Raw genomic sequence first — 16,425 nt, forward strand, 5'->3', positions numbered from 1 at the left:
TAAATAAAACAACATAGTTTAATAAATAAATGGTATAGTCATATAATTCACATCTCTTTCAGTGAGTTTTTCCAGAGGATGAATATGGAAACTGTGGTAGATCTTGATGTGGATTTGTCTGAAGGTGACATACAAGAGAAGCTTTGTCACATCAATCAGCTTAATGAAATCAGGTAAGCATGAAGTGATAATAAGAGGTTTGGTGGTGCTAAAATATTACCGCATTGCAGTTGTACAAAGTTGTGTATTTCTGAAATGTAGTTGACACTTTCAATAGTAGAGACAGTTTGAGCTTTATTTGGTGTTTCAGCTATTTAAAGACATGTTGTATAGATGAGATGTTTACAAAATTATTGGGCATCCAAAAGCACAAATATCCTGTAGAGGTTTGAGTGATCTAAAAATAGTCAAAAAAAGTTGTCTTTAGAACGCAATACTGAAAGGTTCAAGTACATCTAATCAGTATTATGTCAGTGTACTGTAGTGTAGTTTTCAATAGACTTTACAGACAACTACTTCTCACTGTGTCAAAGATTAAAATTAAATCAAATCAAGTTTATTTATAAAGCGCATTTAAAAACGACCAGAGTTGACCAAAGTGCTGTACAATAAAATAACAAAAGTAAATTAAACAACATAACAAGGTTACAGCAATATGACATAACAATACTATCCCATACACATACACAAATAAATAAGTAATAGTAAAACATAAAGCTTTAAAGACACTCAAAGGCCCAAGAAAACATGTGTCTTAAGGTTAGCCTTAAAAGTGTCTACAGAAGGGGAACAATTAATTGCAAAAGGTAAAGTGTTCCAAAGTTTTGAGATGGCTATGGCAAACACACGGTCGCCCTTACCCCTCAGCCTCGAGGTTTAGTGTGTTGCTTGAGGACACTTTGACACATGGTGAGGAGGAGCCAGGGATTGACCCACATACCCTATGATTAGTAACTAAAATATGGCAGGTATATCCAACTGGTGGTATAAAACTGGACATGTAAGTTTCTGGAGACAGTTTTGGTTGAGGTGGAAAAGAGACAGGAAGGCTTTCTTTGACAATAAAAAGGATTTCTAAGTTAGTCAGGTCATGGAGCCCAGATTCTGAATTTTGTTCTCTGCAGATTTTATGACTTGTAGCTATTTTGTGCTCATCTTTGCTGAGGTGATTTATTGCTGCTATAGCCTCCTATAGTGTATGTTAAATAAATGTGGAAAACATGTACCAAATCCCAAGTGTTTTTCATACTGTATTTTTAAATATCATGTTATACTTAACAATGTCTACTCTTTTTTTTCTCTCTTCTTTTCTTCTTTTATCTTTTCTCTTCATCAGGATGGACCAAGACTTCCGGATGGTGTTCTTGTTCAAGGAGGAATCATGTCGTCGCTTCATCAAAAAGTTTGATAAACGACAGACCAGGATGCTGCAGTTTCTAAATGACCTGGAAGAGAGTGCTGTTCAGCTAGACAGGATGAATAAGGGGGCAAAGATCTCCAGTGTGACAGGAAGCTCAGTGGGGCTGATTGGAGGCATTTTTTCCTTTGCTGGTTTGGCATTAATGCCTGTAACAGCTGGAGTGTCCATCCCTCTGATAATGACTGGGATGGGGCTGGGAGTTACCAGAGGAGTTAACAGTGCTGTCACCAGAGCCACAAAGTTTGGAGTCAACCGCACATATGAAAAGAAAGCCAGAGAAGCCTTACAGAGCTTAATGAAGGAAATGCAGAGTCTCCAGTGTTGTCTGGAGGAGATGTCCAGTCACCAGTGTAGTGCTGGAAAAGGTACTCAGTCATTTGCTGATGCTGCCTCTGCTATGAAGACGGAAAGTGAAGACCTGATTGCAAAGGCTAGTGAGGTGGTGGCCCAGGAAGGTAAAATGTTAGGTTACAGAGCTGGTTCCATTGCACTCAATGCTTTTTCCATTGTCAAAGACATCTACACCATCATTAAAGACAGCATCAGTCTGGCCAAAGGCAGCAAGACCGAATTCTCACAGTTCATCAGAGCCAGAGCTGCACTTTGTAGTTCAGAAATGGACTCATGGCAGAAGATCTGCGGTTCGCTGCGTAAGGGTCTGATGAAATCAGAGAGAAGACGAGCTATCCTGGACAAGCCATTTAAGCTGAAGATGGAGATCAAGAAATATGAAAAACAGAAATGGAATTTCCATGTGATGAAGTGGATGAAAAAGTGAAAGAAAAACAGTCTTGTGTAATACAGTAGAACCAGCAGTAGTCTCACAATGTGCTTCTTTGACAACTCTGATTAATGTGAATGAGCCATGTATGAAAATTCAGTCTTTCTAATAGCAGGAAATCACTGATCAAAAATAAGTGTTTTGATGTTTGTTGTTTTTCTTTATACAATGTGGGATATTGTGGTGCGTGCACATTGTAAGGCTCAGTGTCTCACCAGTTTTTATGATTATGTGGTTATGTGTTTATTTACTCAACTATCTCTGAAGATATAGCATCACTTATGCTGTAGCACTTACTTTCCTGCACTCATCTGTAAATAATACTGTATCTGTATTTTTGCACTTCTGGTCGGATGCTAACTGCATTTCATTGGCTTTGTATCCATACTCTGAACAATGACAAAGTTGGATCTAATCTATTGTTTCATAAAACGGAAGCAGTTTTCCAAAGATGTGGTGTCCATGGAGATACCTGCTTTTGTCTTTGCAGTGTCTTATTTTTGTAATGCTTTGATTTTACAATGAAACTATATCACTGGTTTCGCTACTTTTACTGTCTTGTTATTCTGACTTGAGAAAAGTTCTGTATTCAATAAATACATGTAAATGTAAGACACAGATTGACTTTCTTTCTTCTCTTTGTCTTAAACCTTTAGTCTTGTTTAGTTTAGTTTAGTTTGGTAAGTTTTATTTGTATTCTAGAAAATTGAGTGGACACTAATTTTAAAGAGGAAATTTTGAAATACTCTTCTTTGACTTGACTTCAACTGCTGGACACAAGATGTCTCATACTTCACTGTAAAGTCCATTCTCAGTGTTTGTGCTCTGGAGGCTTCAAGTTTCCACATCACACTTGTGTAAGTTGCATACTGGACCGTGATTGGCTGCTAACTGGTTTTGATGTCACAAATCATGCTCAAGGTACCAATCCTGTATTTACATTTTTTATTAGTGAATTCAATTTTTAATTTGAAGTTATAAGATTTGTATCAACCATGGAAACAAATCTTTGCAGACTGACCAGAAAGACAGTTTGCTGAAGAGAACAACTTTAAGTTTTCAGAATATGCATAGAGCCATGCAATTTCAGAGAACATTTTTACTCTGGCATGCAGACTTTGCTATCTGTTGAACAAATAGCAACTTGTTTTAGTGACCAGTATTCACACGGGGACTTGAAAAATTGACACAGAAAGGCACATAATGAGTTTACACCACAGATCTGTATCTCAATACTGATGCTCATTTTATGTGGCCAGTTGCAGGACCTACGCAGGAGGTGGGAAGACTTTTCTCATTTGTGTTAACAGATACGTCACTCATAATCATTAATCACTGCAGACCCCTCACATCCTGGACATAACCTGTTCCACCTTCTCCTCTCTGGTAGGCGCTACAGACCACGTTACACCAAAATAATAATAATAACAATAACAACAACAACAGCAGCAGCAGCAACAACAACAACAACAACAACAACAACAACAACAACAACAACAACAACAACAACAACAATAATAATAATAATAACAATGCAGCTCAAAGTACTTTACAACAAAATAATTTATGTGCACAAAGTGCTTAACATCAAAAAAGACAAAATGAACATAAAAACATGGGAATATACATAAGATGGAAAATAAAACCCACTTGATAATAATAAAAAAGATAAAATAAAGTGAAAATAGAATACATAGAATGCGTACTTCAGTGGTGGAAATTTGAAACTTAATAAGTGAAAACTCAGAAAGTATTTCGCCATGTGTACACAATCTATAAACCAGCACCTAGGTCTCTGAAGCCATAAGCATAACATAACCTCCCTTTTCCCAACAGACACAAGCTCACCACTGGTCATGATTAACTGAAATAAGCCTCTTTCAGCCCTTGTAACCCCAGAACATCTTCCCACGGTTTTAACCTCACAGTGGGTCTTATCTGTGTCAGGAGCGAGCTGAAGCTGCCCTGGAAAAAAAACAATGGACATAGACTCACCACTCATTGATTTTGGGACAATACTGTAGAGATATTACTATACTATACTATTGGTGCTTTCACAAAATATTTACACAATGAGGTTTTTGATAAATAATCATCATTAATGTGGATATAATGACTAAGTGAGTAAAGGCTAATAATAGAACAGCTAGAACAGTCTGGTGAGTTCAGAAAATAACATCACTTTACTGTATCATGATATAATATCACGATATTATGATATCCAAAATCGACAATATCTAGTATCATATCACAGTATTGATATAATATTGATATATTGCCCAGTCCTAGGCTAATCTACTCACAATAAACACATTATATCAGGGTCATATCCTATCAATAATCGTGGAATAATGAGGTAAAATCTTTGCAACTTGAAAACAGTAATGAGTGTAATATTAAAGGAAGAGGCTGATATAGACTTTCTATATTTTTCTTATTATTAACAAATGCCTGTATCCCTCTGTGTTGTAGGCCTCCGCTGTTGTCCAAAAATATAAAATCACATCAATGAGTCCCACTGCTGCACTGGGTGACATGTTCTTTCACCACAAAGAGTTTGGGCATGTTAGTTTGGTTAAAAACGGCTCCAAAGACTCATAACAGATATCATGTTTTCAGTCTAAGCTACTTTAACCCATGAAACACTTTTACTCAGAGGTTGTGTGATCATTTTATGAAACATTAAACCATGATCAGAAAGTTTCCTTAGTCATTATAGTTGGACAGAGGAAGACACTGAGACAAAAGGAGAAGATAAAGAGACTAAGCATGAACTGGTAGCCACAGAAAAACAAAGGGTTAATAAGAAAACAACAAGACAGACCAGCAGCGAAGAATCACCAACTGAGTCAAAGTGTCATGGATGGAAACACAGTGAAAACAAAACATTGTCAGTGGTCATATTAATAATGTTTTCCTTTCCCTTCTGGCCACAGTGATGTGGAGGTTATTACGAACATTATTCAGAATTTACATTATATCAATTAATTCATGTGTTTATATATTTACAAGTATGAAATATTTAACACATTTTAATATTTTAATGCGTCTGAATGATGAACTTTTATAAATCCACTAAACTAAATCTTATAATGTCAGTTTATTCATGTGTAGGCCTACAGCACTGGAGAAAATACAGAATATATTTAGAAGATATTTTCTGGACAGTGTTTTGCATTCAAACATTAAATTTGCTGTTTTTCAGTTTAATTTGTCTTCTGTTGTCTCTGGAGTCAGATCTGAGATCTGTTTAATGTGTCAGAGGTGTCATCCACGTGTAGTTGTGTGAGGAGTGAACTGAGATCAGCTGGGAACAAATACAGATGTTCTGGGTGTCCCGTTTCCATGGAAACAACACTGATTCCGCCCTGCCTCCTACAGCTTGCGTACACACCGCTGTTCACAGCACATTTGCAATGTTTTTATAAAGGCCACTGTAGGTCATCTAATGTAAGTTTCTACCAGCTTATCTCCAGCATGTTTTACAGCAGTGTTTAATCTATTGCATCATCTAATCCATATTTCAAAATCTTTTTTAGTAATTATCATAAATTCATATTTTTTGCTATTTTTCAAAATGGAAAAAAGGTGATACGTTTTGATGTAAAGATGCCTTTTCACCACTAGATGGTGGTGTTATACAAGACTTATAATATGTGAACTGTTACTGAACCATGCAGTAAAAAAAAGTTTTGGACATCATTACTTTATATTACTATCAAATATATTAGTAACATATTCTATTGTATTAATCATTTTTAGATTAATAATATTAATAATTGTTATTATTATTTACACATCAAAGGGCACCTAAAAACATTTTTCACTTATTTTTTACCTCTTTTAATTTTAATTTTTTACCTCTTTAAGTTTGGCACAGCAATGCAGAAAATGTTTGAGTAAAAGCATGAAGAAGGAAAGAAGTATGAAGGGGTCAAGACTCCAGCAACACTTGTACTACAATGCAGTGGTTCTCACACTTTTTAATGTCAAGGACCCCTAAACTGACACAAATTAGACCACAGACCCCCATCTGATTAGATTTTTGCTTTTAGATGTTTTATTACAGAAAGTGTATGAAATACATGACCAAACTAGTCATACATTCTGTCATTGTGTTACTTATGGATGGTCCCTGAACCTCACTTTGAGAACCAATGCTGTAAAGAACAGTTGCGTTTCGGCTCGTGGCCTTCATCAGGGTCAGTTTAGGCCTACAACGTATCACAAAGAATACTTACACAGAATACTTATGAAGAGATTTCAATTTGTTTTGAGTTATATCATCAAGTTATCTATGTTTCTCCCAAAGGCACTTGAAGGAAGCATCAGGTAAAAAGAGTTGGTCAGGTGAAGGTGTGCTGCTGCCTGGACTTTAAACACTTTTATTGCTACCATACACAGTTTCTGCCTCCCAAATAAACGCTGACTGAGTTACATACAGAAACGGGTGTGGTTTAACTTTATGAGGAGAAAGGAAAACGAAATCTAACACACCTGAGTGTCACCTGTCAAAGTTTTGCCTTGCATGATTGCTAACCAGGTCATTTAGTTATTTCATCAGATTCAGTTGACACATGGGTTGTGATCTTCAGCACAGTATACGATCACATTTCCAATCTTGAATTTTGTTTTTTATCCATGCAGGTAATACGATGATAAGGCTCTAATAAGGAAACAGCACACCGAGAGAAGAAAAATGGCTGCGCCAAGGTAAAGTTTGAATCTTTAAGCTGCTGCTGCTGCAAGAAAAATGAGGGAAAGGCCTTAAGTAACAAAAGTGTAAAAAAGACGAAAGGATGTATGTTGATTAGACAGATCTATCAGACCTAAACTCCAAAACTCAAGAAAAAATATTTGGTAATGCTTTATGTTACAGGTCCTTACATTTTTCCCAAATGTTCCTAGAAAAATTCTATGTAATTTGCAGGTATGTAACAATTAATTTTAAGGCGTTTTTGCAAAATTGGTGGTGCAATTTGGCTTATAGTTAGTTGGGTTCATATGTTCATTTGCTTGTTTATTAAAAACTCTATAATGAGTGATAGTTTATCATCAATTTCAGTAGCACTTTATTTTACACGTCTCTTTCTTTCCTACAAATTTCCAGGAGAATTTTTTCAACGATTTCCTAAAAGTAGCTACTGAGTAAAGGTCATAATTTGGTAGTACTATATGGGAAATGCATGTTTAAGAAAGAATATACTAAAATGTATTTCTGTCAGTTCTGTCATAATTTTTAAGTGTATTGAGAATTTCTAAAAACAACTATCCTACATATGAACCTAAATATAATGAGTTAGTTTTCATCTCAACCAACTTTCTTCAGTTTTTTCTAAGAATTTGTAGCCAATTTGAGGACAGTTTTCTGCAAAGTGGCCTAAAAATGTACTGTTAAATACTTACAAATTACTCAGGAAATTTCCAAAAAATTAGTATAAAATTAAAGTACCGGTAAAAGAAAGTGTTATCAAATAATAATAGCTTGTTAAATATTCTATCAAAATGTTAAATGTTAAAAATCCAATATCAAACCATTTTTTTAAACCCTCAGTGCGCACTGACATGCCTGACCCATATAAGTAGTAAATATAGAAATAAATGTCTTTTAAACATTATTTTAAACATTGTTGTATTAATCATCAATATAAATTCACCACACAGTTTAAAATATGTTATACTGCAAATAATTATTCCCAAAGAATGTGTAAAATGATGGCAAAAATGAAGTTTTCTGAAACATTGACCTCATTTGCTTCAGTGAGTAGTGTGAAACCATGTGTGCTCTGGCGACATCTGCTGGTCTGTTTGTGTAAATGCAACAGCAAACAAAAATAGTTCTACACCCTGAACAGGACCTTTTCACAGCTGACATCTTGATTTGTCACAGTAGGATAGCATTGATGCCCCAGTAAGGCGTGACTGTGACAATACCAGGATCTTGACACTGCATTTATATTAAATTTAGCCATCATTAATTTTACTATTTAAACATATGCTTTTTCTACTCAGACATGTCAAAATGGCCTATTATTATGCAAATCAGTGGTGCCAACCTTTTGGCTTGTGACCCTTAAAACAAAGAAATCTCTACTTGTGACCCTTCATCACTGGTTGAAAATGTCTATTAATTATGATTCTTTTGTTTAATCTGAATTATTTTATTGAGGTTTGTGCACGGCAATTTCTGTAACTTTACGAAACAAATAAGCCGACATTCTCATACACTTGACACCATTGTATGTCAGCTGTGGAAGTGAGAAAGGAGTCAAGGTTTGAATTTCTCTCTGTTTTTCTCCTTTTTCACAACAACTACTTTTGTCACTTTTCATGTGAACAGTCAAGTGACAGTCTGCTTTTTTACTCCACCTTTTGAATGAAGCTGTTTGGAAACAGCTATAAACATATTTGTCACAAGAACCAGTTCTGACTGACCATAAATTGACCTTTACAAATGCTAACTGCAGCTGAGTGTCATAAATGTGTACAGTACATTTTAGAACAACATATAATGATGACATCAGCATGACACTGAGACTCAGCAGTTGACAACCTATGTTATCAGTGTAAATCATAAACATTAGAGGATCCAGTGCAGATCCCTGTGGTACACCCCTTGAGAGTTATAGCAATTTTGACATAGGAACATTTTGTTTTATTGTTTTTTACTCTGTTGGAGTCTTTGGACTGTACCGCTGAGCCGTGTACCCAGGCACTCAGATGTCTGTCGTGAGGTGATAGTTAAGGCTTTGGTTTAAAAAAATTTTCAGGTAATTTTCAACAGTTCTGAATATATTTTGTCAGCAAATGCAGAACTGTAGATTCTGCCAGATCTTTCTGCTGTACTGGCACAGAGCAAATGTGGAGGGTTTTGGTTTACTCCAACAGTCCTGTTGATTGTTTGAATTTATTTTGAAATCTCACACACTGGATGTTGTTTTGTCTTACAGAGAGGAACTACAGGAGGCCTTGTGCCAGTACACTACAGATACCCTTATCTGCATTGACACACTGAGAGGCTTCTGTGAGAAGATCCCTAAATGGATGCTTGGGAGGAAAACAGAGTTAAACATGATTATGGACATTAAAGACAGAGCTGACAAAATCGACCTGAGCATCAGCCAAGTTAAACAGTCAAAGAAGAGAGGCAAGGCTTTTCTGGAATACATGAAGAGCAAGGCGACCCAGATGACTGCAGACAGCAGACGTAAAGAGCTGGAGAGGGAGCTGGCTGCTGTGCTGAAGGACACTCTGGGAGGCCTGGAAAAGCTCAACTGCTTCCTGGATGCAGTGGAGAGGCTGGCGGTCACCTCGCTGCATGTGTTTAATGAGGAGAACCGGGTGTTGCATCTGCCCCAAGAGATCAGTCCTGGCACTGTTCAGGTTGGCATCATTGCTGCACGGCTGGTCTGCCCACTCCTCCTCCAGTTTAAAAGAGATGCAAAGGCCTTCTTCCTTCCCAAACTTCAGAATGTGGAAGTGCTTGCATATCAGTTGGACAAATACATCCAGACCACCCAGAAGATCTGTGACAAGTTAGAGAAAAGGTAAACTGACAGTTCATTTTCAACAGCACATTCTGTTCTTTAAAATAATATACAGATTTGGAAAAGAAACAATATCTATTGTAGAGAGTAAATGGAACTGTTTCTTTCACAGCTGTTTCAGTGAGTTTTCCCTGGAGATGGCCACCAATACTGTGGTAGACCTCGAGGTGAATATGTCTGAAGATGACATACGGAGGATGCTTTGTCACATTAATCAGCTCGAGGAAATCAGGTAAGCAATGCTCCTGTGTTTGGCCCATAGACTTTATATAAAGATGGGCATAGCGAGGTGTGATGTCACCCATTGGTTTACACTGGAGTTGGTTTGACGGTCTGTTGCAGCACTGAGCTGTGCACACTTGGGTTAACGTTAGCACAAATTTTACTGAAATATTGTAACAATAGTCCGACTCAGTGTGAGTCCTCATAGCTTTCAATCAGTGCCCACAGGGCAGACACCAAATGCTAATATACATCTTCAGATCTTATGAACGGAGTAATAATTTCCAAAATGACCACCAGCACACTTGTAAGAGGGTCTGAATTAAGCGATTGAGACTATAATGACACATGGTTCCCAGACATTGTATTATATTGACTATATTGGTGATTTTTATAAGGGGACCTTTCTTCTAGCACCGCTATGAGTTTGACATTTGTGATTTTGAGTGTCTTGACAGCTATTGGATGGATTACCAAAAAATTTGGTACAGACATTCATGTTCCCCTTGAGATTAATCGTAACAACCCTTACCTTTTCATCTACAGCAGCGCCACCATCAGGTCAAAACCAGGGATCTTAAATATTGAGTTGTAGCATAAGTACAGTTTTCATATCGCATGCTGAGTTGATTACTTTTTGATGGAGTTTAGATTACAGATGGCCTTGGGAAAGAAATTTGAATGACCTGTAATGCCAGAGGGCAATGGGTCAAACAGGTGGTGACCAGGGTGTGAACAATCTTGTTTAATGTTTGTGGCTCTGGAAAGGTAGTGGGTGTTGGCGATGTCCTCCACGGAGAGAGGAGAGCAGCCAGTGATTTTTTGTGCTGTATTTATGACCCTTTGAAGAGCTCTTTTTCTGCTGCTGCTGAGCAGCTGGCACACCACACTGTAATGCAGTAAAACAAAATGCTCTCTATCTATGAGCGATAAAAGGTCACTCCTGAGCACTTTCAGGAAGTGGAGATGCTGCTATGCCTTTTTGACAACAGCTGTGGTGTTGGCAGACCAGGAGAGTTTGTCAGAAATGTGAATTCCCAGGAATTTGAAGTTCTGAACCCTTTCCACACAGTCTCCATTGATGATTAGTGAGAGGGGGTCTGACTACAGTGGTGTCATCCACAAATTTAATGATGGTGTTGGTGGGCCTAGATGTGGAGGAGGCACAGTTCTGTTGGCATGCTTTATGTTGGAATACACATGGTCGAGTGTATTATTCCCCCTTGGTGGGGGTTCACATAGTGGGTGAATTTGGGGTGTACTTTCTTTAAGCATGCTTGATTAAAGTTCCCACCTATGATATAAAACTCCATCAGGATGGGCACGCTGCTGTATGTTTATGGTACTGTGTAGGTGGGCGAGGGCTAGCATCTGGTGGGATGTAGACAGCTGTAACAATTATTACTACAGTTAGCTCTCTTGTCAAATAGAAAGGTCTGGATATGACTGATAGAACCCCCAGATCAGGGTAACAGTGACTGTCTATGTGTACACCAATCATTGTGCACATAAATGCAAAGTCCTCCTCCTCTGCTCTTTCCGGAGATTGTGTTTCTGTCTTGGCGGTGGATCGTGTGGCCTGCTAGCTGTACTGCAGCGCCGGGGATCGATGTGTGAAGCCAGGTTTCCGTTATTATCATCACACAGCAATTTTGGATGAAACTGTTTGCCGCAATCTGCAGCTTCAATTCATCCATTTTGTGAGCGATGGATCTGGCATTGGAGAGGACGATGCCTAGGAGGTTTGTGTGGTTGTTTCTTCAACCTAGCCAGTAGTCCTGCCTGGCATCCTCGCTTCTGCTTTCTCTCCCTGCGCCGCCTTCACAGTGGTCTCGGTATGTCCCCTGGTATATTGTGAGTCTGTTGAAAGTCACTTGCAACGGCTGTATTGTTTTGTAGACCAAAGTTAACTTAGTCCTGGCGACTATAGACATCATTTGCTCGACAAAACTCAAGAAGCAAAAGCAAGAAAAACACAGAGAGCATAGAGCTACTGCACTCGTGTGCACCGCTATCCAAAAGAGGGACTTTGGCACTGAAAAACTATAATGATGAAAATTATCTACTTGGTTTGACTCATTTGGACAGCTGAAGGTTCGCTTCAGATGGAGTGTTAAATACATTTTCGCACAGAAGAACTGTGGATTTTCACTTACTTTGTAAGTGCATTACGAAGGGATCTTCTAACGGCCAGTATGATTATGGCAAGGAAAACCTATTTTAATGTTCATTTGGACACCTGACTGTTCATTTTATTGCTTCTTGTTTCCTCTTGTGTGTTCCGAAAATGTTATACTGACTTTTGAGATGTGTCATCTTCTCATATATTCTATTTCTTAATTTTTCTTTTCTCTTCATCAGGATGGATGAGAGCTTCCGGATGGTTTTCTTGTTCAAGGAGGAATCATGTCGTCACTTCATCAGTGAGTTTGATGAACGACAGCCCAGGATGCTGCAGTTTCTAAATGACCTGGAGGAGATTGCTGTTAAGCTTGACAGGATGAATAAAGGGGCAAAGATCTCCAGTGTGGCAGGAAGCTCGGTGGGGGCGGTTGGTGGTGTTCTTGCCATCATTGGTTTGGCACTAATTCCTGTAACAGCTGGAGTGTCTGTCGCTCTGACAATGACTGGGATGGGGCTGGGAATTACCAGTGGAGTTAACAGCGCTGTCACCACAGCCACAGAGACTGGAGTCAACCGCACATATCAAAAGAAAGCCAGTGAAGCCTTCAAGAGCTTCATGGAGGATGTTCAGAGTCTCCAGGATTGTCTGGACGAGGTCACCAACAGGGAAGCAAGTCAGATAGATGTGGCTGTGGGAGTAAGCAAGGTGCTTTGTAAAGTTGGTCTTGTTGGAAAAAGCATAGATTCATTTGTTGATGCTGCCTCTGCTGTTAAGATGTTGAAAAGTGAGGAGCTGATTGTAGGTGCTGGTAAGGTGGTGGCCCAGGAAGGTAAAGCATTACGTAACGTACCCAGAGTGGCGTCAGATATCCCAGATATTGGTCAGGCAGCAGTCAAAGGGCCCCTTGCTCTCTCCAACTCAGCCAGGGCTAGTGTCATGGCGTTCAATGCTCTTTTCGTTGGCATAGACATCTTCTTCATCTGTAAAGACAGCATCAGTCTGGCCAAAGGCAGCAAGACCGAAGTCTCACAGCTCATCAGAGCCAGAGCTGCACTTTGGAGCTCAGAGATGGACTCGTGGAAGAAAATCCATGATTCACTGTGTCAGGGTCTGCTGACATCAGAGAAAAAACGCGCTATCCTGAAGACGCCATTTGAGCCAGAGATGGAGATCAAGAAAGTTAAAGAAAGAAATGGAATTTCCATCTGACGAAGTGGAGGAAAGAAAAACAGTTTTGTGTAATACAGTAGAACCAGCAGTAGTCTCACAATGTGCTTTTTTGACAACTCTGATTAATGTGAATGAACCATGTACGAGAATTCAGTCTTGCTAATAGCTGTAAATCATTGATCATCGTTGAACATTATTTAAGTCTGTTCATGAGGAATTCTTAATTAGCTGCATTTCTAATGACATCAACTGATGTATTGAATCTGTATGTGTTTTCCTTGACTAGATTTATATACCTTTTGCCAACTTTGAAGCTTGTTTAAACACATAATGCATTATATCTGCCATTCAGTGATACTTTTGATTTAGAATAATGATATGTGAAAAATAAGAAAACTACTTCTAACACAAGAGTTGTCATTTTCCTACTATGTCCAATGCTCCAGTGTATATTTTACCACATAAAGAGAGCACAATACTTAGATTAGATTGTATTGGAATAATGCTAGGTACCTTTTCTGCTTCATTTATTAGGCCAAGTTGCCAAAATAAATATGTTTTGATGTTTGTTGTTTTGCTTCCTACAATGTGGGATGTTGTTTCATAAAGTGGAAGCAGTTTTCCAAAGATGTTTCCATGGAGGTGCCTGTTTTACCTGTCTCACCTATTTTTTTTTCTTTCCCTATATTTACTGTCTTAACAGGACTTCACTCTTTTCTACTAGTGGTTATTATCCTGACTTGAGGAAAGAGCTGTATTCAATAAATGTGTCTAAGACATAAATGGACTTTCTTGGATGATGATGATGATGGTGATGGATGATTTTTTAAAAAAAAGCTACATAATTTGTTTGTTTAGATTTAAGTTTTGTAATTAACAGATTTCTTCTCTTGTTTGTTGTCTTGTTTGGTTTTGTAATTGAAATAAAGTAATTATTAATCAGGGATATCAGGGAGAGCCATGATGTATTTTTTTTATTCAGCAGTTAGTAAAGTTTGGTGGCTTGATGAAAGTATTGATTAATTTCAGTAGTAAGGGAACGGACCCGTCTGAGTTCTTAGCAAGGCATTTTTAACCTTTACTTAACCAGTGAAATATTAGTGAGAGCCAGACTCTCTCTTTCAGAAATTCCCTGTTCACACTCACACAGTTCTACACATTCACACCTCAAGTCTGCCCAGTACAGTACAATCAGGTTGCCAATGAGCAGCTCCACTGGACTGGTTTCCCTTCCTCAAGGGCACCTCAGTGTTGGTAATGACGGAGGGGACAGTGCCACTCTTTCACTTTCCCTGCCCTGACGTATCCTGCCAGACTGGTGACCTTCTGGTCACATGGACAGTGTAGTGGACTAGTTCACAATGGTTTCTATGGCTTTCACATTTAAACTCCCATCTCTGGGTGACTTCTAATTTTTAAGGTGGGTCAGGACTACATAATGAGATGCATCTGTAGCCTCCTCATGCTGCAGAAAGACAAATGGTCCAAATAAGGGAAATTATACTCAAGACTTGTCACTTTAGTGTGGTACCAGATGAGATTTGAAATGAGGAAGTACATGGATTATAAACTCTATATACACATTTAACTACAAGTTTAAAGTTATTCATATGGCCCCAATATTCCAAAACTAAACTAAGTGAAATCTATCTCATAGTATCACTAATATGTGATTGGCTGAAGGGTCACATGGTCATTTATTGTGATTTGGTCTTGGCTTTAAGTATTCTGATTATTTTTTAGGGTATTTAAAGGACGGGTTCACAATTTTTCAAGTCTGTCCTAAAACAACAGTCAGGAGCCCAAATGAACATTGAAGCATGTTTTTCTTGCTGTAATCATTCCTCCTGGTCATACTGACCATCAGAAGATCCCTTCATAATGCATTTTCAATGTAAGAGATGGGGGACAAAATCCACAGTCCTCCTTCTGTGCAAAAATGTATTCAAAAGTTTATCTGAAACTAATATGAAGCTTCAGCATCCAAATGAGTCAAATCAAGTAGATATCTTTCAACGTTACAGTCTTTTTAGTGCCAAAGTTCCTCTTTTTGTTACTACACTTCCACCACAGCTCAACAGGAAACACAAAGAGGGAAGTTGATGCTTGATGAAATGTATTTTTAAAGCAACACAAATCATTTCATCTCATTTCATCAATAATGAAAACAATTTCTGTGAAGTATTATAGAAAAGTTTGAATTTTAATTAAAATCTATGCATGCATATATACAATGTATGCATGTTGGATTACAAGTTTGCAGCTGTCATTGTATTCATGTCAATCTGCACATTTGTGAATATTCTTTCTGTGACTTCACATTTATAAAACGGGCGTGTAAATATTTTCTAAGGGGACATTTTTTCAACAAGCTCTTTTTTTCCCCCTGTGAATTCAAATTGAGCTCACATGTGAGTGGATATTTTATACAAGGGAAAATATACGAGTTCAGATTTTTTTTTACAAGTTTTACAAGTTCTCACATCGGAAGTCTACAAGCTCTAACATTTTGCAACATTTTTACCTTCATAGAAAAGTCCATTCTCAGTGTTTGTGCACTGGTGGCTTCAAGTTTCCACATCCCACTTGTGTAAGTTGCATACAGAACCATGATAGACTGCAAACTGGTTGTGATGTCACAAATCATGCTCGTAGGTACAAAGTTTGTATTTATTTATTTTGTATCAGTGAATCCAATTTTTAATTTGAATATATAAGATTTGTATAATCAATGGAAACGAATATTTGAAGAGCGGAAAGACAGTTTGCTGAAGAGAACAACGTTAGGTTACAAAACAAGTGGAGTTTTCAGAATATGCATAGAGCCATGCAATTTCAGAGAACATTTTTACACTGGCATGCAAACTTTGCTATCTGTTGAACAAATAGCAACTTGTTTTAGTGAGCAGTATTCACATGGGGACTTGACGAATTGACACAGTAAGTCACATAATGAGTTTACACCACAGATCTGTGTCTCAATACTGATGGTCATTTCATGTGACCAGTTGCAGGACCTACGCAGGAGATGGGAAGACTTTTCTAATTTTTCTTACTAGACACGTCACTCATAATCATTAATCACTGCAGACCCCTCACACCCTGGACATAACCTGTTCCACTTTCTCCTCTCTGGTAGCTGCTACAGACCACGTTGCAC

At 38.0% G+C, this 16,425-nt stretch overlaps 1 protein-coding gene and 1 pseudogene across 2 annotated transcripts in view; both read left to right on the forward strand.

Moving 5' to 3' along the window:
- The window catches only part of LOC121884790, a 5,615-nt pseudogene extending 3,153 nt beyond the window's left edge, over positions 1-2,462 (forward strand).
- Positions 1-13,475, forward strand: part of LOC121884789 (apolipoprotein L4-like) — a 27,497-nt gene extending 14,022 nt beyond the window's left edge. Inside the window, exons 1-5 of one of the 2 annotated variants that reach the window (XM_042393787.1) lie at positions 5,568-5,651; positions 6,849-6,914; positions 9,152-9,748; positions 9,861-9,980; positions 12,332-13,475. In XM_042393787.1, the coding sequence (XP_042249721.1) occupies positions 6,901-6,914; positions 9,152-9,748; positions 9,861-9,980; positions 12,332-13,304 (1,704 nt within the window). In that variant the 5' untranslated portion in view covers positions 5,568-5,651; positions 6,849-6,900 and the 3' untranslated portion in view covers positions 13,305-13,475. Of the gene's footprint in view, positions 1-5,567; positions 5,652-6,848; positions 6,915-9,151; positions 9,749-9,860; positions 9,981-12,331 lie in introns of those variants that run through there. The other variant, XM_042393786.1, reaches the window with a different exon arrangement.
- Positions 13,476-16,425: the final 2,950 nt, after the last annotated feature.

This window comes from Thunnus maccoyii, chromosome 18 (genome assembly GCF_910596095.1).
Source record: "Thunnus maccoyii chromosome 18, fThuMac1.1, whole genome shotgun sequence".
Taxonomy (NCBI): Eukaryota; Metazoa; Chordata; class Actinopteri; order Scombriformes; family Scombridae; genus Thunnus; species Thunnus maccoyii.